A 23,108-nucleotide genomic window follows, 5' to 3' on the forward strand; every position below is an offset into this window, starting at 1 on the left:
AAACAAGACAAAAGTCTTTCTCTGGTCTGCATCCCCTTAACAATTGTGTGTATTGAGCTGTATTGTACCCATTCTGCAATCTGTTAATACAGTTTTCAATCAATCAATCATCAATGGCTGTGAGAAATGCTGTGGAATACTCAAACATAGCCTAATTATTTTGGAAATGAGCAGTCATTGCATGTTTCTGAAAAAGAGGTAGACTGAACTACTGGAAGGGCCCTTTTCCTAGCCTCTCGTTGACTCTTGAGATCTATCTATCTATCTGACTATGGAGAACACAGTAAGTGCATTTCCCATCATGTTGGCGTGTTTCTTCAAGGTACGCTATTCCATGGACACTAGCGCCACCCTCCGGGTATTTTGTGTTCATGCAAAGTTTTGGTAGTAGCAATCCCAGCATGCAACGCAGTGCACACTGACACAGCAACATGGTGGATCCAAGAGACAAGGGACTGCAAGATTACAGAAAGAAATTGCTCGAACATAAAGAAATCGATGGACGTCTCAAAGAATGTAAGTTATTTGGAGTGTCGTCGGCATTACTTGCCGAACTATTATACCTCGCGGCGGTATCGTCCCCCAGTTCGTATGCGCGAGATGTTGTCAATTAACGTTACCAAAACATAGCTAACACAGATAGCTAAAGGTAGCTGCTTTGTCATGCAACGATATTCAATATTTTAGCCCTGAGTCAGCTAGTTGTGATCTAGTTAATGTTACTGTGCATCGTTTTTATTGCGTTTTACAAATGTACTATTTTGTGTGTTTACTACCACGAATAGTTTGCTAACGTTATCGTTATCCTCTTGAGAACGTGCGGCATTTACCGACGTTATCCGCTTCAGTTAATTAACATGGTTTATTCGACTCATCTTCTTTGCCAGGTAGCTGCTGTCCACCATGTCAAATTAGATGTGTTAATGCCTACTTTTTACCTTCCAATCCACAGTACGCGAGCAGCTGAGAGAACAGACTAAACAGTATGAAAAGTCTGAAAATGACCTGAAAGCACTTCAAAGTGTTGGCCAGGTAAGACAAGCAGCTCCTGATGCCTTGTTACTAGGGGTGTAACGGTACGCGTCTAGTTTTTTACCAACGGATTTCCAGTTCTGCTATCTGATTGGCCACTGACGTTTCTGGTGCTATCTGATTGGCCACTGACGTTTCTGGTCATGTGACATGTGCGCCCAAACGCGTGACGTGCCCATTTCCGCCTCGAACAGCTGCAAACTACCTAACGCCTAGTTTATCACTGGTTAAGCTTAGGCGACTCTTTCGAAGTTGGTTAAGGTTAGAGTTTGGAATCGGGCTGGTGTTCTATCGCCCTGCTCTAAGACAAACTCTAACCATAACCAACTTCTAAAGAGTGCCTAAGCTTAACTGGTGATAGAAACAGGCGTCACACAATTGGCGCGACCAGAAACGTCAGTGGCCAATCAGATCGCAGAACGCGGAACTGGAAATCCGTTGGTAAAAGTAATCAGGCTAACGGTACACAAAAACCACAGTACGTACCTTGGTTTTGAAGTCAAGGTTCGGTACGGGGTTTTCGGTACAGTGGGGGAACGTTTGGCTTTCCATGTTCCACTCAGAGGTGATGTAGTGTGCACTGTGCAGTAACTAATTGTACTTGTAGGGCTGTCAAAGAATATTCTATATTGAAATGAATAATCGACTTGTAAAAAAAAAAATAATAATAATAATAAAAAAATAATAAAAAAAACAGCCCCCGGTGGGCGGTCGTTACTTGGTTAACATACCGTTGTATTCATTCGGTACACTACACAGCCGTTCGGTATGGTACAGTACACACTGAAACAGTTCGGTACGGATACGTGTACCTTTACACCCCTACTTGTTACTGTAATCGAGAGATTTGAACCCGTGACCATAGGATCCATTCCACAGGCAGCCACACTAACCAGCTGAGCTAAAGGGTCCGACCCGTTAGCAGGTGCTGGTTGACTGACTGCGACCAACTCATCCATAGTTTACATACGTTCTCTCCCCGAGAAAGTGCCTCCTCGCACGTTCTTTCGTCCCCGCGCGCACTATCCCACGGGTTAAGGCACTGAGACCCCACCCCCATTGTACACGAACCTGCTTCACAGATTACACAACGAAGTGAGATCCCACCGCTGCCACCAATGTAGCCGAGAGATTTGAACCTGTGACCATAGGATCCACAGGCAGCCGCACTAATGTAAGGTTATGTATATAACCAAGTTCTATGAGTTATGGTGACGCTCAGCACCAGTTGCATAATATCTCGCTTCAGTGGATATGCACTGAATACATTTAAAAATGTACCTTTACATTAGGGGTGGACGGTATGGTCTAAAATTTATATCACGGTATAATTTGAAGCATAGACGGTAACGGTATATATCACGGTATCATCGTTTTTGATACAAAAAAATTTAATTTAATTTTATAATTTTTTTTTTTTTATAAAATATATATATTATATAATTAGACTTGTACTTGTATTATCTGCGAGACATCGCCACCACGCAACAAGCTCCACTGTCTGTGTGTACTCTAGTAGCCTCCAGCTACGGCCAGGATTCTCCGGAGCTGCACCTGGACCTATACTCGAGTAGCCTCGAGCAGAGCTACGGCCAGGATTCTCCGGCGCTGCACCTGGACCCTATTGGTATAACGTTACTTAACTGTGCTCAGCAAGCCCTCAGCTCGAATACGCATCGAATCAGTGTTATAAGACATTGATATCAGGAGCTATCTGTAGCTACTGCTAGCCGGATATATAACGTTAATACAACGCCTCAGTGAATTATTTAGTTCAATGGGACATTTGGTTTTGAACGGTGAACTAACTTGCGTTAACGTGAGCTAACAGGTAGCACACACGTCTCTACTAGACTTTGTGGAGCGTTTGTTGATGTCGGGAGCTATCGGTAGCTGGCCGACTAGATACCGTTCGGTTAGACAATGCCTCATCATGTATTAAACTAAAAGTGAATAGTTGACTGGGTCATTTTGTAACGGTAGCTAAGCTAACGTTAGCTCAGGGAGACGCCGCCGTCCTCCCGTGTCCCGTCCCACTAGACTACTAGACCCGTGTTTACATGCGTGCGGTAGGGGCTGGCACGCCCACTGCGCGAAGCCTCCTAAATAACTTTTTCCAGTTCGCACATATCTATTATCTATGACTAATTCTATCTATTTTTAGGGGCAAATGCGAGTGAAATAGTCGCGCTGTGGTTACATGACGTCATTGCTATCTACCGGTTACACGGTATAGTCAAAATCCATACCGTAGAGCAAATTCATACCGTTTATACCGTATACCGTTTATACCGTCCACCCCTACTTTACATACCAACATCCGTCTGACCACACCCCCATCTGCTGCCTACATAAGCAGGGGTGGGGCCACACACTCATCTCCTTCCCAACAAATTTCACCACAATGAAAGATCAAGGGCCGCAGCAGCGTCCTGGTGCTGAGCGTCACCATAACTCATAGAACTTGGTTATATACATAACCTTACGTTCTATTTAGTTATGGCTTACGCTCGGCACCAGTTGCATAACAGGAGCTGTGCGGGAGCCATAGCTCGACAAATGTACCCCGCTGAGGCCCCCCACAACCATCAGACCGGGGAGGACCGAGCCCCCCGACCCTCCCTGATGGAGGATACCCCCCCTATTGGAGGCTTACGGGAGGGAGACGGATCCGACCGTGCGAAGAGGAACTCAAGCTCACTTAGTGACACCGCCCCCCACATCGCCAGCGTATTCGGATAAGGCCCCTCCAAGAGCGGGCCCTTTCCCCCCAATAGCACACCGCCTGGTACACTGACCCTGCAGAACAGGCAGTCAGCATGGCCGTAAGCACTCAAAAAAGGTTAACCAACGGGAGCAGGCAGCACACCGGGGAAACCAGGCAGCAGGCTGTAACCTGAGCCTGGAGCACTGCGGACGAGACAGGCGCCAAAGGAGTCAGCTGAAAACAGCCCCCCCGGCGGAAGGGGCGTATGCTGGCGTTGTTGATCAGGCCTAACAAAATTAATAGTTGGTTTCAGGTTGGTTGTCAGTTTGGCCATGGGTAGGTAGGGAATTTATTTTATTTTATTTTTTTATTTTATTCTTTCCCACGGCGACTATGGATAGGGAATTTCTTTATTTAATTAAAATGTTCACAACAACATGGATGCATGTACTCTGCCAGCATGTTTAATATCCATAATACTAAATGTTTGACTAAGATTTCTATGAAACTTTATTCCAAAAAAAAAAACTCATAAAATATATTGGGTCGCACCTAAATCGGCAGGGTCGGTCGGCAACCTGAAACAAACTATTAATTTTGTTAGGCCTCACCATGACAAAGCCTCCATTAAAAAAAAACCCACCCAGAGGGGTCGAGGCAGAGAAGGCTGACATGATTGGCAGACGTAATGAACGTGCAGGGGCACACTCAACCGGGCAACCCGGGAGTTGACACTGCTCCAACATACCAGGGAATCAACTACCCTCTCGGTACAGACGGTGGTTGTTCCTATAACCCCTCAAGAAAAAAGGGTTATCCCAGGCCTACGGTATCAATGAAACTTTACTTCGGACCGGGCCCGGCGGCTCGGGAAGCACACAGGGTTACAAGAGGAGGTCCAGAAGACCACCCCAACAGCCCCCTCTTCGCCATGCGTGAGAGAGGAGCGAAGAAAGGAGAACCAGCCCCTTATGATAGTGCCAGGTACAAAAGAGTACCCAACAAAGGGTCTCAAACGCCTAACCCTGCATCCCCGGCGGACAACGGGTTTAACTGACCTGGACCAGCGCGACCAGACCAGTCCCGTGTCCTAACCACGCCGACATGCCCACTCCAGAAGAGGGGGTAGGTATGCGTGTCGATCTAAAACATGAAAAGAGGGCGCCACCTAGAGCTGCCGCGATTACCGCATTACCGCGGTATCGCTGTTACATCACGGCCACCGCAGAGTAGGCTGAATACCGCGTCACCGCTGTTTTTTATAATAATAATAATAAATTATCCTCCTCTCGTTGGGCTTGCGGCTCTGCAGATATACCCTACTCATCTATCGAGGTTCCAAGCGACCCTATTGGGTACCAGAAAAGTCACGTGAAACATTGCAGACCACTGATTGGTCAGAAGAGAGATGCGTCACACGTTGTAGCGTCATGCAGTGTGTTACCACCAATCGGCAAGCGCGTATTAGGTTTTTACTTCCTGAATGTCAGATCATCACAACACGGCTAATAACGTTAGCTTTAACTCTCCGCCGGAGTGGACTACGATCGCTCCTAAGGAGTACTAAACGAGACATAATGATTTTACTGTCTGCAACGAATGTTATAATAAAAGCCCTTCGTTCTATACACTTGTCTGATTGAAAACTTTATTAACAGACCGCAGAATGGGACAACTCAGCACGCTCTGAGCAAAGAAAGGAACTGAGATATGAATAGAGTATTGCTTGCCTTGCTATTGTCCGGTAAATACGCTGATGTTATTGAACGTATAACTATATAATGTTAATGCCACAAAACGAATGCCTTTATTATAAAGTAGTAACTTTATAGTAATAATAATAAGAAAGGGTCGGGGGGGTTAGGGGTAACCAGTACCACCCCTGCCCGCGACACCGAGTGAACGGCGCACGACCAGAGGGTAAACTTCGAATCCGTGTTTCACTTTCAATAACTAATGCGTGCTTGCCGAATCCCAAACAATATTCATGCTGCAAAGTCATCCTCTAAAAATAGACATTTAGACTAGAGGCAGGCTATATGCTATAAAGAGTAGACTACTACTAAAAAAAAATGCATTCAAACTTTTTTTTTTTAATTTTTTGTGTGCATGCGGTAATAACCGCGGCGGTAGGAAATATTTTGCAAATTTGTGCGGTAAGGAAATAATCAATACCGCGGCAGCTCTAGCGCCACCCAGACAGTCCCATTTGGACCGTGCTCAGTGGCCCACCCCAAGGGGCGTGAGACCCCTCTACCTATGTTCTGATCTATTCCGTTAACATCCCCCAGATATGAACGAGAATTCATCGAGACAACCTAGTAAACTGGCGCTCGGAAGAGACAAAACTCCATCCCAGTTGCCCTATAAAAACGCTGTTTTAATAACAAGCAACCAAGGCGCACTTAGCCCCTGCGTGATTCTTTAACAGAAACACACCGAGCCAGCACTATGTATGCGTCGAGACCCAAACACATCAATGGATAGTCTAGCAAGACACCAAACATTGTTCCTCCAAGTCGCCTGGGAGAACGACACGTAGCCGTCGTGCTTCATGTTCCTTCCTCTTTTTATTTAAAAAAGAAAGAAACACAGACTGACATGAATCCCACGTGACGCAGCTGAGGGTAATTTTTTTTTAACATTTTTACATCCCACCACCCTCGCCATAGGGAGGAGACGGAAATCCCCAGAGAGACTTCCCACGCGAGCCGTATAGATTGAAAAGAATATATTGCAACATTGAGCTACGTAATACTTGGGTTAGGGCTCTCCGAGGAGGAGGCACTGAACCAATACACACTCAATAATCGAATTGAATCGAATACACACACAATAGAGCAGAACTCCTTTTTGAAGTTCTACTCACCTTGACAATCTGAGGAGGAGGCTCTGAACTCTGAGGAGGCTCCCTCACAGGGAAGGAGAGTCCGAACTCACAGAAGGCCCGAGGAGGAGCTTCGTGAGGAGGAGCTCTGACAACTCCCTGAAACATCCATAACATGGACCTGAACAACTCACAGAAGTCTTACCAACAGAGACGCGCTCAGTGACGTACTCTATGGCGGGGGAATTTCTGCGGTGCACATGCCCAATCTTCCAGGGCGTGGGACCAGGAACCCCCCCCCCCTCTTACCCGGTAACATGCTGAACAGCAACGTGACAGGAACCTTGAAGGACAGGAGGTTTTAACCCCTGACCAATCAGAAAAGGGGAGGAAAGGATTACCAGTTCACCCCTTTACGACCCCACACCCATGATACGATGTAATGAAAAATAGAGCATGACACAGTCATAGTCTGCTACATGAAGTATCTAACGGCTTCACATAGCTCATGTGCTAACCTGCTATCTGATTTTTACTAAGGAAAAAACACAGAATAGAGAGGGCCCCCTTTAAGAGCCCCGGTACCAGACTTACACACCCCAGCAATTAAGCTGAGGGTTACATCGTATCCCCACAAACACAGTGACACAATATATTGTAAACAACATGTCTGAGAGGAGGGTGGGGAAGCCCCAGGGAAACCGGGGGGATCACCCCTCCTTCCTTACCCTTGATACGACCAAGTTGAACAGGTAACCCTGTTAATATGTGAACACACTGTTCATTGTCATTACAGGCTGAGAAAAGAATTCATTCCTCAATCACATGTCACTAAGCATAGCTTTATAGGTTAATTAACCCCCTTAGTTGTGAGTTCATGTTACATGAACACACATGTTCTCATCACAACTAACCAGATCATTTTTACACATGTAAACAACAACCCGATTTCTATGGAGAGAGAAGCTATACCAGTGACAAGACAATTCACACACAACACGCGTTGTATCCTCAATGTATTGCAGCAACACACGTTTTGGAAAACATCGTTATTACAAAACATTTAGAAGGGAAGGAAAGAAGAAGTGTTTAAAGTCCGGTCGGGACCTTCCTACCCTGAGCGCAGGCCAAGAGAACTGCAATCTGGCTAACGGGACACCGAAGTTGAACACAGCATCTCCTGTGTCGGCGACGAGGGTAGCGTCGCTGCGCCACCCAGCTGCTACGTTTTTTCCATGTTGACGCTGGCAGGGCTCCCGGTGTAGGTTCGACTAACATCCTCTGTCAAAGATGACGTCGTAGTCAGAGTGTTTTACTTTAAGGCATGTTATAGTCATAGAAAACGTTCAACAGTGTAGCATTAATCTAACAGCCGTCCGACTGATAGCAACAAGCTAACGTTTACTAGCCTGGTAAACACAGCGAGCTAACGCCGCAGCTAACAGCTGACTGGCTAACACAGTAGGCCACAACTAGCACGCCAGCTAAGCAGCTATCCGACTGATAGCAACAAGCAAACGTTTACTAGCCTGGTAAACACAGCGGGCTAGCGCCGCAGCTAACAGCTGACTGGCTAACACAGTAGGCCACAACTAGCACGCCAGCTAAGCAGCTATCACCTGAACTGTACACCGACATAACAAGCCACACTTCAGACAGGCCGCTGTCCAAGTCCCTCCCCTAAGAGGGAAAAGAAAAATAATGTTTTCAACAGTGATCCAGACATACAGCGGGGCCAGCACAGTTCCCATTTCGGGCTGCAGCCGACTTTGAGCATGGAACTCCTGATAAAGAAGATCCTATGCCCACATTTCCTCGTTAGGGTATACTTTCATTTTTATATGAAAGGTGGGGCCTGCACGGGACAGAGAAGCATCCGCTCGAGAATCCTGGGTTCACCAGGACCTGGTCGCGGCCCACTAGATTGACCATCATGGGTGTCAGACCAAGATCCTCCGACCGCCGTTTAAGCCGAGCAGAGGACCCCAGCCTGGAGTCGGCGTTTCGTAAATTGTCAGCTAACCCCCACAGCATCAACAACAACCAGAGCTCGCAAGCAAAACAGTACGTACCCCATCCTGGAAACAACCGCTTCTCACAACAGTCGGTGCTTCCCACAGTCCAGCTGTGTGGCCGGAGGGCAACCCCATCCAGCCGCAGCAAGGAGGACTGTAGCTGGGGAGCATGTCAGCGGCGTGAGCTCCTAATACGAAAAAGCCGTTGAAGGTCAGAATGATCATCATCTTCCAGACACTCCAGTGACGAAGACAATATCGCCGTATTTTCTCAAATAGTGAGAAAATAAAGATATAATGTCAACGTATCTCCTTGTTCTTCGGTTTTCCTTTCTCCAGCTAATACTTTCTTCCTCGTCAAGTGATTGGTATACAGGCACTATCATGTGGATGAAATTTGAGAAGGAGATGAGTGTGTGGCCCCACCCCTGCTTATGTAGGCAGCAGATGGGGGTGTGGTCAGACGGATGTTGGTATGTAAAGGTACATTTTGAAATTTATTCAGTGCATATCCACTGAAGCGAGATATTATGCAACTGGTGCTGAGCGTAAGCCATAACGAAATAGAACCAGCTGAGCTAAAGGGTCCGACCTGTTAAGCAGGTGCTGGTTGACTGCGACCGACTCATTCATAGGTTACATTACTAAACAGTTCGTCCTGATGCCTTGTTACTAAACGGTGCATCCTGATGCCTTGTTACTAAACAGTGTTTCTTGCATTCTAATATTTACTGTGCTTTCATTGTGTAGATTGTTGGAGAGGTCCTCAAGCAGTTGACAGAGGAGAAATGTAAGTCCCAAACTTAAAGGGATAGTTCTGATTTTGGAACCTGTGGCAACATTCTCAGGAAAAGATCTCTCTTTAAAAAATATATAAATAAAGTACAATCGACCACACGGAAAAAGGTACACAATGTATGTTCTGTTATAGCCATAAGTAATATATTTACGTATTGTATGAACATGTACAATGTGTATGTATTACTATTAAGTGCATGTATTATGTAATCATAGTATTGCTGTGTATTAGAGCTGTGCAACTTCACTGGCCTCACGATTAGATTACGATTCAGCTGTCCACAATTCGATTCTACGATGCATCTCGATTTTATAATCTATATTGCTGCGCATGGCTACTTTTTCATCAATTAATACAAGCAGTCAGATAAATGTACTTTTATTTAGAAAGTTCTTGAATCAGAATGTCAAAATAAATGTCTTACTAGTGTTGCATGATACAGATACTAGAAAGGTATCTCGATACCCAGCTGTTAAAAATGGTTCAATACTCTTTTTATTAGTATCAGTATTAGTATCAATATTTTTAGAATAGCCTGATGCTGTATTTTCTATGAGTTGAGTCGATGCATGACCAGAGCACTAGCTTTAATAATAATAATCTATTTGATTTGTAGGGCACTTTATAGTTGTGGAGCAAATCCCAAAGCGCTACATTGTAAAAGAACATAAAAGCTAGCAAGAGAGTTAAAGATTTATTTTTATTTAATTTTAAATCTTTAATTGCCAGACAGAGATATCTCGGGTTAACTCGCCATGCGCCCCGAGGGTGCAGTACCGGCTCTATGCTGCCAGGTGGCAGTATCAAGAGTGCAGTAAACCCTGTTCCAGACCGTGTGTTACGTTAAAACTGCTCCGGGCACCGTTTTTTAGTACAGGGAAGCCTAGAGGTTCACTCGGTCGCATCGAAACGTCTACGGGACACTCGGTGCATGTGTTGTGCTGTATTATGTCGTGGACCAGATGGCGATCAAACAATTGGAATATTCTTTTTGGAATATCCCCGATCAGAGGTAAGGACTATCTGACATCAACTCCAGCTTGATCGTGCAATGTTTTCATACCGATCCAGCTGATCAGCGTTTTTAGTGTTCAATACGAATGCCGTTACTGGCAATCAAAGCATCAGAAACGACCCCCCCCCCCCCTTTCATGCATTCATGATGAAACATAATACCTATTATATACATTTGATTTGGAAATAGTAGTGTGTCCAGGCAAGAAACGCCAACGCTTATAGTAGAATTCACGTAGCGCCCTATAACTTAGCCTTTTGGGAATTATCCCGGATCACTCTGAAATTATACTTATATTCCCCACGGGATAACGTGTGAACGTATGCATGAAAATATTCTCTTTTTTGCATCGCGATGCATCTTAGAATTGAGAAATTTCCACACCCCTAGTGTGTATCAGGGTGGGTGGGTTAGTGTAGTGGTGGTTGGACTGCAATTTGCAGCGTTTGTTTTTTACTTTTGCTGATGCAAAATGTCATTATATTAGCCTACTTATACAGCATGTAAATATATTACTTATGGTGATAACGTAGGTGCAGCTCAATAAATTTGAATATCGTGGAAAAGTCTATATATTTAGCTGTATTGATGCAGTCATTTGTGCAAAAGGAGCCCCAACCAAGTTCTGAGTACATGAACATACTTTTCAGAATGCCGACATTTCTATATACAAAAGAAAAATACATCTATTTAAAAAAAATTATTGGTGATACAGACTTTTGGGCTTTCATGAGCTGTAAGACATAATCATCAAAATTAAAACAAATAAATGCTTGAAATATTTCACTTTGTGTGTAATGAATCTATAATCTATGAGAGTTTCGCTTTTTGAATTGAATTACTGAAATAAAAACTTTTCCACAATATTCTAATTTATCAAGCTGCACCTGTAATGTACATTATGTAAAATTTTTCCTGTGGTTGATTAGTACTTTATTTACGTTTTCTGATGAGACCGTGAAAATGGGGTGTTGTACCGTTCTTTAACGGCAGGGGTATTGCAATACCTCTCTAGTATCGTGCAAGACTACTCCACAGTGCTCACACATTACATTTCAGCAAACATCAGCTTGTGCAGGCAGGAGCGTGATCCCATTTGTATTGGTTTGTGGCTAACTATCCGGAGCTAGTATGAGGAACAACGTGGATTGTGCAAGATTGGTAATGGTTTTCAAAAATGTGAATTATCCTTTCCCTTTAATATCACAAGGTAACATACTCAAATTTCAGTCTCTACATAATTATTCACAGACCTATAGACGTGATCCTGATCTATGCTTCCTTTCAGTTATCGTCAAGGCGACCAATGGCCCAAGATATGTTGTTGGCTGCAGACGGCAGGTATATATCCATAACTAGTATCACATCTGACATCTTAAAATGGTGAAACTGGACAACAGTGATTCCCTTTTTCTCTCTTTTTATCACGTAGTAGAATCCTCATGTGATAAATTCACATGCATTCCTGCTGGTACATTTAAAGGGGAACTATGGCCAATTTACTAATTCATACATGTTATTCCTATCGTCTAAGACAGTCCAAAAATATTAGTGAACACGGGGAACTCGTAAATCCAAAAATGAGAGTGCTAAAACTCAAAGTTGTGATGTCATCAGGTATAAAGTCTGAAGCTGCTCCATAGGCAATGACTTGGGAGAGATGGTAAAGATGACACTGAACACCCATGGGAATGTTCTGAGTATATGGGTACATTCTGCAACAGAATAAAGCTAATTTGGGTATAAAAGGAAACGAACATATTGGTCCACAAAATCAGTCTCCCATTCATTGTCAATAGAGCAGCTCCAGACTTTATACCTAGTTTCTGGTTTTGGGAGAGAGTACCCACACGATCACAAATATTGATTGAACTTCATTTGGGCGGTGTTTCATATTTCTTGTGTTCTAGCTGGAGAAAACTATGCTCAAACCTGGAACCAGAGTTGCCTTGGACATGACCACTTTGACCATCATGAGGTGAGCACTGCTGCTGGACATATATTTTCATAACGAAAAGTTGCAGTTGTTCCTTACCCCTATGTTGATATATGCTGGGTGTAAGAAAGGGTCTAGGTTTAGGTGAATTGCTTTGATTAGTTCCAAAAAAAAAAAAAAAACATTAGATTGTGAAAATGAATATTTGATTGTGGGGAAGAAGAAGAAAAACAGCCCACGGCCTGAATGCGTTGCATGACAGACAGGAGACATGCAACGTCACTTTATTTAGCAGATGAAAATTTTCCTTTAGCTGAATAATGTGCCAAAAATTCAACAACAACTGCATGGCATGATGGCAGAGAGTTCAGAACCAACTCTGTGAAGAGTGATTTGCACTCTGAACAATCTAAAAAGCCCTGTTTGGAAATACTTAGGATTTTTGGTCACAAGAAGGCAAACTTTTGGAACTTCAAGACAAAGTTGTATGCAACCTATGTCAGCTATTGTTGTGCAAATGCTAGCGTTTTGGCCGTTTTAGCATCAATAATGTAACTAGCCTACTTTTCAGTTTTTTGAATAGCACTTTATTGTAAATCATTCAACGTCTAGATATTGAATAATGAAGTGACGGAAGTGTCATGCAGGTCCCCAAATAGTTTGTTGATCTATAACTATAAATATTTGAATGGTTCGAACCTGTGTTTTGTTTTCGGTTTTTTTTAATAGAAGGAATAGTCTAATGTCATTGTTAGCCAATTTTGACAGCCATAGTGGTGAATGACCACTTGATAACCCCAATCATGACCCACTAATCGTACCCCATCTCTCTAATTTAAATGCTGACTCTGGATTAGGACACCAGGAATAGTATTGGCCTGAATATAAGACAACCCTGACTATAAGATTCAGTGTGTTTGTGTGTATCATCGCATTGAATCGTGCTGTTTTGCATGCAGGTACCTGCCTAGAGAGGTGGACCCTCTGGTTTACAACATGTCCCATGAAGACCCGGGTGAAGTCTCCTACTCTGAGATCGGAGGCTTGGCTGAGCAGATCAGGGAGCTGCGAGAGGTGCGTACTACACTTCACTGACCCGCACAGTTTGCACAGAAAACTCTTCCAAGATACTGGTAGGGCTATCCTCGACTAATTGTGTCTCCCATGTGCGGTCGTGCAGAAGGACCTCTTAAAATGTTGTGCTTTCCGTGAAATAACTCATTCAGCATGAAAAATAGGAAGTGATAAGAAATAACTAGTCGACTAATTGATTAATCAATGAATCTACTAAGATTAGGGATGGGAATCGAAAACCGGTTCCGGTTGGGAACCGGTTCCTAATTGGCCGATGCCTGGAACCGTGTGGCTCCCTTGACTTTCGATTCCCTTATCGCTGCCAGGTTTTTCCTAGTTGCGTAATAATGTTAGCGTTAGCATGTAGCCATGGCAGACTATTTGATTCATTAAGGGCTCGAAATTGCCTGGGTTTTGGTAATATGCTCCCGCTGTTTGGCTACTTCTATGTGCAGTGAAAACTACTTGAATGCTTTAGAACATAGTCATTGATTTAGTTTAGGGTGAGCTAAAATTAGCCGCGGAGCTATCGCTAGCTAACGTGAGCTAACGCTATTTAATCAAGCTCACAAAGAGAGATAAACAGCTGACAGCGGATAGTACAGGTACAAATACAATAGAACAGCGGGTGGGGACTGTTGTGTAAACCTTGTACTCTTTAGTTCACATATAATAAGAGCCGGATTGTTTATTTACTAAGTCTCTACTCTGAGTCCGTCAGACAGGAAGTACCATGGTGCAACATACAAATGTGTCCGTGTAGCAACACAAGCCAATACCTACAGGACAGGGGCCCGGGGAGGGAGCTCTGTGTGTCTGTGTGTGTGTGTGTGTGTGTGAGACAGAAGTCAGAGGAATAACGACTGTTATTCAATAGATTAAATTAGTTTAAGAATAAAAAAATAAATACATTTTAAGAGAATCTCAAATACATTATTTTATTTAAGTGTAGGCTATAGTTAATGTTTTATTTTTTACAGTTTTTGTATTTTTCTGACATGGTAAATGGCTGCTTTTTTATATAGCGCTTTTATCCAAAGCGCTTTACAATTTGTTCCTTACATTTTACCCAATCACTCACACATTCACACAACGACGGCGCAGGCAACCATGCAAGGTGCCAACCTGCTCATCGGGAGCAGTTAGGGGTTAAGTGTCTTGCTCAAGGACACATCGACACGCTGCCCGGGAGGAGCGGGAATCGAACCGGGAACCTCCGGATTGCCAGACGACTGCTCTACCTCCCGAGCCACTGTCGCCCCTGACATGGGGGCTCAACAATAAATGACAATCAGAAATGTCAAGTTGCATGTTGTTATTCTAACCAGCTTAGTTCTGTTGCATTTCCAATTTATTTATTTAAATTATAAATTGATCAGGTATCGATAAGAGAATCGATAAAGAAGCGAATCGATAAGCAGAATCGATAATGGAATCGTATCGATAAAATCCTATCAATTCCCATCCCTAACTAAGATTCATTTGATGGGGATATTACCCCCTTCCAATTTGATGTAAAGAATATTTGAGGGACTATTGCTTCTATGTTTTCTGGTAGATGGCTTTGGCTGTTAACGGTTATCGTGTTAACAGGACTCCAGTTTGTCATATTCTATCCCATTATTAGAATCAGTATTGGGTTATTTGTCAATCTATGTATAAAGAATGTGTTGTGGTGTAATTGGTGCAGAGATTAAACAGTGTTACCCATCATTTTGTTCCATGTCTGTATTGTTGCAGGTGATAGAGCTGCCCCTGACTAACCCAGAACTATTCTATGTCTGTGTTGTTGCAGGTGGTAGAGCTGCCCCTGACTAACCAATAACTGTTCTGTGTCTGTGTTGTTGCAGGTGATAGAGCTGCCCCTGACTAACCCAGAACTGTTTGAGAGAGTGGGCATCATCCCTCCTAAAGGCTGCCTGCTCTATGGACCCCCAGGTGATGAGTCAACACACTTCCTTGCCCCTCAGTATTTAGTTTTAACATCAAGAGCAAATTGCAGTCTCTTAACACAATGGCCGCCAACAACGAGTTTACTCGTTATTGGCCGCCAATCGAATAGCGCTAACAACGAGTTTACTCGTTTTTGGGATCATTATATCGTTTATTCGCTATATCTATTCATAATTCATAGCCGCAGCCTCTGGTATAGTCTTCAGACCCATGTCTGAGCTGGAAGACGGTCAACACCGCCCTCTACAGTGCCAGGCGGAGCTTTGCATCTCATTGAAAATGGGCTTGTGTCTTTTAGGAGGCGATCTGAGCCGGGGGTTTAAATATTCAGGCGAGCCACTTCTATACAACGATAGCATCAGTAACTTCGCCCGCCCGTCATTGTGAAATGGTCGGTAGTGTGGTGCGGAGCATTATTTGGAATTTCCACAAGCATTATTTGGAATTGCGATAAGATATTTGGATTATCTCTTTTGCATTACATCAGATACAAGGTAAGAACATCATATATGAATTTGATCGTTGATCTGACATTTATTTCTACCGCGATCAAAGCGATCTGTGTGTAGGTGTATGTGCTTATTACCGTTGGCTGCAGGGGGGGGGGGGGGGGGGGGGGGGCTACGACGGTCATTTCATGTATGCACGAGGAGACATAATAGTGATAATCTAGCGTTGATTTCAGGATGATTAGATAATCAGCCGAAAGATTACAACGTGATGACTGGATTACAGTCAAATGCATTTTTCTCGCCTTTTCCTGGAATGACTGAAAAACACCCAAACCATACTCTATTCAAAACGGTATAAAACGGAAATGTACGAATGAAAAAACAATCGGTCTCGGCAATGTTGACTAGAAGCAGCTCACTGAGACCTGACGGCATTATTATTAGACCCATAGATATAATATAAGATATATTTTAAGCACTCGCAAATGCCACAGTCTAAAACGATATCCATTGAATAAAGACCTGGCAATGAATGGGGTATTAGCGCCCCCTGCTGTGGCGGTCAATGTGTTAACACTTTGAGCGCCACGCCGGGTTTTCCTTTTTACCGGCTGAATGCCACCATCGGCGCCAATGTTAACGTTAATATCGCCTAATCTATGTTTTAAATTATGGCTATGTGTCTAATCTGCCCATCGCATTATCAAAGACTATTTTCCAGTCAGTGCTGTCAAGGCAGATTGTTTTTTTTATCGCGGCATTTCCGTTTCAGAGCATTTAGAAAAGCACCCGTTTTCAGATAAAAAAACAGCCCATTCTGGAGCATTCTATGAAAATCGCCTTTTACTGGAATATTCCACAACGTTGATATTCGTCTGCCTTTTTATGAATCGTTTTCAAATAAACGCTAGATGATCAATATTATACGTGCACGCAAGCACATTCGAGCCGCGCACGGATAATCGCCCCGTTGATTTCCTCATGGACTTTTACAGTGAAACCGAAAGAAGACATTTCACAAAACAGCTTATAACTTCATCAAACTTACTCTGATTATCCTAACACTGATAACATAGAGTCCTTACCTGACATCAGATGGTATCCAACTGGTATATTCCAATTCCTGATCACCATTCGAAAAAATCGATACGTGTATGGATCCAACGCGATACAGTAGAACTCCATGATCAGCGGGGATCTGAGGTTCCAGAATTAACTGTGGTAACCCCGGCTGGATCAGTGGACTGGAAAATGTGGAGTACCGGATTTTTTTCCCCTTTCATTTTCATTGAGTCCATTCCAAAATCACTTATGTCATCTGGGAGACGACAGGGGGCGCTTTTTTCCACAATGATCGCCGGCGCCGCTCGGCTATACTCGGGTAGGCTCGGGTGATGCAATATGATTTCAGATCGCTAAAAAAAAAAGAAAATCCGAGAAATCTCGTGAGTGGCTTTCAACCACCTATAAAAAAAACACGATATCTCGTGAGTGGCACGGAAAGAGTTAAAGGGAAAATACACCCCATACTTTTCATTACAGTTTTGATTTCAGAATATGAAACCTAACCTAAATTATTTGTGTTTCGCTGTGTTAAGGAACTGGTAAAACCCTCTTGGCCAGAGCAGTAGCCAGTCAACTTGACTGTAACTTCCTAAAGGTGAGCTTGAAGTTGTAAGAATTCTCCAGTCTGCACTCGGACATCATAACATGGCCTGTTTCCCCCCCTCTCTTTTTTTTAACCCGTGTCAAATTCTTCTCAACACTCTGTCCATTCTCTCTCTGTCTCTCTCCATCCTTCCCTCAGGTGGTGTCCAGTTCCATCGTCGACAAGTACATTGGAGAGAGCGCTAGGTTGATCAGGGAGATGTTTAACTACGCCAGGGACCACCAGCCTTGTATCATCTTCATGGATGAGATTGATGCCATAGGTAAAATTACCCAGATATCTGTTTTGGTCCCATCATTAACTCATTCTGCGCCAACCACGTAATATTACGTGTGTGCTCTCCAACCGTTGAGCGCCAAACACGTAATATTACGTTTTTAGATAGTCTTTTATTCAATTTTTTTATTCATTACAGGCTCACGGACCTCTGTGTTACCATAGGAAATCATTCTGAGATCCCGAAAGTACAATACCGGCTGCATCCTGCTAGGTGGCAGTATCGCCCACCCTTTGAAACCTTATTTCACACTGTGTGTCACATCTAATTTCGTCCGGGTGGAGAATTTAGACTAAGCCAAGTAGGGCTGGGCGATATGACGATATTATATAAATATCGGGTACAGTTCATTACCGATACACTTTTTAAACGTATCGTGGATATCGTGATGTTTTGCCCAAGAGGATTGTGTCAATCTGGTCCACACGTTCTTCAAACGTTTGAATTACTACTTATGATTAACAAAAGGCATTCGTTTTGTGGCATTAACGTTATATAGTTACACGTTCAATAACATCAGCGTATTTACCTGAACATAGCAATGTCCGAGGACGACATAGATAGATGGCAAGCATTACTCGTTCATATCTCAGCCCGTGCCGAGTTGTGCCCATTCTGCGGTCTGTTAATAAAGTTTTCAATCAGACAGATGTATGGAAAGGCTTTTATTATAACATTCATTGCAGTAAAATCATTATGCCTCGTTTAGTACTCCTGCGGAGCGCTGGTAGCCTACTCCCTGGGCCACGGGGAGCTAACGTTATTAGCCACGGTAGGTTTGTTGTGGTTTTCTGTCTGTGTAGATCAATGGCGGATTTACCGGAAGTTAAAAACGAATAAGCGCTTGCCGATTGGTGCTAAGAACAGCAGGGCGGGTGCAAGCGGTGTGACGTAATTGGCAGACTCGACTGTCAATCAAAATTATTCTGTTTGCCGTCAGAATGAAAAACTTTATTAACAGATTGCAGAATGGGTCCAATACAGTACAGCTGAATACAACAACAGTGGACTGGATGGAGGATGAAGACCAGAAAAAGACTTTCGGCTTTTTTTTACATAAGGGTCCTCTATTTTCAATTCATCAAAACATTTAGAGACATACAAATATACAGTAGTTTCATAAAAATGCTATTAAAACTGTATTAACATATTGCAGAATGGGTACAGTACAGCTCAATACATACAATTGTTAAGGGGATGCAGACCAGAGAAAGACTTTCGTCTTGTTTACATCAGGGTCCCCTATTTTCAATTCATCATATTTCATATCTAAATCATATAATATCTCATTGCTAAATATATGCAATATATAATCTAATAATCCAATAATCTAAATCTAATATATAATATAAAAATGCTAAATGCATGGGTATTTTATTTTGTCTTTAATGTTAGCTTGCAAACTCAAATACTGTCTTGGTAAGCCTCATAATGAATTGTTTGGGGAAAAAAAGAAAAACATTGTGATGTGTATCGCCGAAAGGTCAGAAAATATCGTGATATCATATTTAGGCCATATTGCCCAGCCCTAAAGCCAATTAAATCGCTTCATCCGAGCACTTCGAAACACGTTCAGCACACTTGAGGCATATCTTGTGCCACTTCATGTCAGGGACCCGATCGACATCAATACTGGAAATCGTGATCAGACAATTGGAATATTCTTTTTGGAATAACCCCGATCAAAGGTAAGGACTATCTGACGTCAATTCCACCTTGATCCTACAATGATTTCATATCGATCCAGCCGATCAATGTATGTAGTATTCAAAACGAATGCCATTGCTGGCGTTGTGTTGTCGCCTCTCTAACAAGCTCTCTATATGCAGGTGGCCGTCGTTTCTCAGAGGGAACATCGGCAGACAGAGAGATCCAGAGGACCCTGATGGAGGTGAGTCAAACCCCGCCCTTCAAAGTAACAGCTGCGATTGGAGGATCAAGAAAAGAGGGTAGGGTTTGAGATGGGTAAATTCTTATGTCAACAAAGAGTCACAGCTAATTGATGAGTTGATTTAATCAAACATCTGTAACACTATTTCCCACATGCAATCATCTTGTAATTGTCTGTTTTTCTTTATTTTTTGTATCCACTTTTTTCGCCTTGTTTTTCTATTTTTTTCTCCCATCCCAATTTCGCCTCGCCAATTCTCCCTTCAATTCTCCCCTCCAGGCGAGTCAATATATGGTTTAACCCCAAAAAAATTGATACAAAAGGTTTTTCAATGGATTCTGGTAGTATTGGGCGTGCTAAATAACATACTAAAAGTCGACCAAAATCGACCCCTCCGAAAGCCGTCATTTCCAAGATGGCGTCCCAGATGGCGCCGGGGCGATTAAAATGGCTATATCTCAAATTAAGAAAATGGTGCAAAGGATTTCTCAACTGATTCTGGTACCTCTGGGCATGCTCACTAACATACTAAAAATCTAGGAAAATACACCTTCCAGAAAGGCTTCATTTTCAAGCTGGCGTCCAAAATTGCGGCTGGCCAAGCTTAAAATGGCTATATATATGTCAATATAAAAATTATATAAATGATTTTGTCATTTGATTCTGGTACCCCAAGTACCCCTAGACATACTTAGGAACATACTAAAGTTTTAGGGAAATACACCTTCCGAAGAGGCTTAATTTTCAAAATGGTGTCCAAAATGACGACTGGGAGCTTAGAATGCCTGTATCTCAAATGGGAAAACATTTATAAAGGATTTATAAACTGATTCTGGCACCTCTATACATTAATAACGAGCAAAATATCTAGCTAAATATATCTGCTAGGAATGCATCATTTGCATCATCAAAATGGCTGCCTGTAGCTTATTTTGGCTCAAATTAAAATTGGTTATTATATTCAACCTAGAAAGCTGGCTTTGGTGTTGAACACAAAATAAATGACCCACTTATTGTGGTCTTTAGGCCTACTCATCATCATCTTCAGGATCCTCTGGGAGAAACTTGTTATGTGGATTGTCACATTCATGAAGTTGACATGGTCCACAGACAGTAGTACAAGGTAGTCCATATTTTCTGCATGAGCAGCGAAGTGTCTTGCAGGCAGTGGTACAGTTACAATGAATGACCTTCAAGAGACTGTCTGGAGCAGCATTCATTGTTGACATGAGTGGGACAAATCTATTGTCCTGCAGGTTCCAGCCCCAGTCTAGAGCATCTATACCATCATCTGTTCCCATCCAGACATGACCTGGTAGTATGCTCTACGACAGTGGAATTTGGTAGCAGATTCAATTGGTGGTAGACGTTCAGGCGTTACCGTTGATGAAGCTGAGACAACCTTCTTGCTGAAAATGTTATATCTCATTTTTGCAAGCGAATCTGTGCACTTTCCACCAAAAAAGACAGCCATTGCTTGGCACCCAAGGTCATCGATCACATCTGTTGTCTGGTTTGGTACAGTGAATGCATTGGCACAAGCCTGAAGGACAGGATCCCCTTTTACAAGTTTTTGGAATGCTGTCTTTTTGCCAACTCCGAAGATCCGGGAAGTTGTGTCACAGCCAGTCACAGCATGGATGAACAGCAACTGAGAACACACATCCTGTCCGAGTACTTCTTTCAAATGGTTTATGGCGTACACTTTAAAACTGCCATCAGCTTTCGACTTGTCTGATCTGAAATAAAGGCCCTTGCTATCTCTCTGTGCATAGTAAAGAAGTAAGACGAGGAGATCAGTATCTTCTCCAATCAGCGTCGTGGTGTGAAGAAGAGATGATCCCACTGCGGCCCTTACTATGTCTACATCAGCATCTCCAAGTGAATTGACCACAGTGCAATCCCGTTCTTTCAGTTCATCACTTATCATGTGGATCAGTTTCTGTTTATTCAGATCTCTTGACAGGAACTCCTCCTTCTTACCTGAGAACTCTGTCTCAGCAGTGAAGTTGACAATGGGATGAATATTGTTTCCTCTTCTTTGATGTGTGTTGTCTTTAATGGATGGCCCATCCTCATAGCCATCAAACACAATGGTTGTAGCTGAGCCATAATGTTGGATGGTGAAGTCTGCATATGACTGTGCAATTTTACCATAGCTTTGTCCGTGCTTCCATTGTATTCGGTGAAGGAGTGAACCACCATCAAGAACATAATGCTCCGTTTCTGGTACAGAATCTAGGATTGCATCACTTGCATGATCACAGATCGCGTGCGCTAGGTGTGGTTTATCAGCTTTGCGGAAGACGTTTCCGGCTTCAAAGAGGGCAGGAGGGAAAGGACTGAGTTCGTAACGCATAACCTCCTCCAATGACAGCTCTCCTGTTTGGGAGACAATAAGGAAACGTTGAAAAAGAAGTGCAGAATCAATGATTCGATCAGGAGCAACCTTGATAGACGATTTTTGTCCAAGGGTTATGGCTTTATCCTTTTTACTAAATGAAAATGTGAATGCCGGCTGTCCGATCATTTTGTGCATGATGTTGCGTCCAACAGAGTCATAATCATGCACGTTCACTCCATCCTCAGCGACAACACCTGTAACAACATTCCTTAAAGAAGAGTCTGGAGAGAAAGGTGAACATATAGCAAGTTTTGAAGTGATCTTCTCCAGGTCAGCAGCATCCCTTTTCATCCTTGCCTCTGTTGAATCCTTGTGCTGTTCTGATGTTGTGTATGTCTGGTTTGAGAACTCCTGCATTGCGGTGTTATACTCTGATGTTATGCCCTTTGACATTGTCCAAAGGGATCTCTGATTGTCGGTCATTCCACTTCCATGTGTCATCCCTCCTGTAGTCTTCAATGACCTCATCAATGTTGTTTCGATTACAAGATCTGAGCTGAGGCCTGCCCATGATTGGCTGCTGCGACGGATAACATGAAAACCCTTTTCAAATTGTCTGAAGACATCTGGGTGGTTGATGTGAAGCTGACTCATCTCTTGGACATAAAAGTGTGCCGATTTCAAGTAATTGTAATGCCCAGCCGCAGCGAATATCGGCATGCATTCAGAAACAGCGCGTAGGTGCAAAAGCCAGGAACCTGTGCGATCTGCTGTTATCAGTGACCTAGCAACTTCTAACATGTGTTGGTAATTTAGCCACAACTGACTAGTTTTGGATCTAGCACACAGTTCCATCTTCCTTTTTCCCAGCTCTTCATTTATTGTAATGAGGGTCTCTGATGTGAACACTGTTTCCAATGGCATTTCACCCTTAACTATTGAGGTATACATTGCTTCAGACTGTTCAACCATTGCTGCAAATTCATGACTATCATCTACCATTTCTGATATTATCATGCGGTTAAGACATTTGTCAACCAGAAGATGGCCACGGAATGCTCTCTGAACTGATTTGCCTGTCATCATATGGGCTACTGAGTTCTCCCCATAGACTACC

General features: G+C 43.1%; 1 protein-coding gene across 1 annotated transcript in view; it reads left to right on the plus strand.

Annotated features, from left to right (window-relative positions):
* Nucleotides 1-422: 422 nt before the first annotated feature.
* The window catches only part of LOC311225618 (26S proteasome regulatory subunit 10B), a 28,131-nt gene continuing 5,445 nt past the window's right edge, over nt 423-23,108 (plus strand). Inside the window, exons 1-10 of the mRNA XM_084310999.1 lie at nt 423-516; nt 953-1,032; nt 9,332-9,371; nt 11,684-11,736; nt 12,306-12,373; nt 13,291-13,405; nt 15,256-15,343; nt 17,409-17,470; nt 17,618-17,741; nt 19,586-19,647. Of these exons, the coding sequence (XP_084167125.1) occupies nt 432-516; nt 953-1,032; nt 9,332-9,371; nt 11,684-11,736; nt 12,306-12,373; nt 13,291-13,405; nt 15,256-15,343; nt 17,409-17,470; nt 17,618-17,741; nt 19,586-19,647 (777 nt within the window). The 5' untranslated portion in view covers nt 423-431. The remainder of the gene's footprint in view (nt 517-952; nt 1,033-9,331; nt 9,372-11,683; nt 11,737-12,305; nt 12,374-13,290; nt 13,406-15,255; nt 15,344-17,408; nt 17,471-17,617; nt 17,742-19,585; nt 19,648-23,108) is intronic.

Source organism: Notolepis coatsorum, assembly GCF_963971535.1.
Source record: "Notolepis coatsorum genome assembly, chromosome: 3".
In the NCBI taxonomy this organism is placed as follows: Eukaryota; Metazoa; Chordata; class Actinopteri; order Aulopiformes; family Paralepididae; genus Notolepis; species Notolepis coatsorum.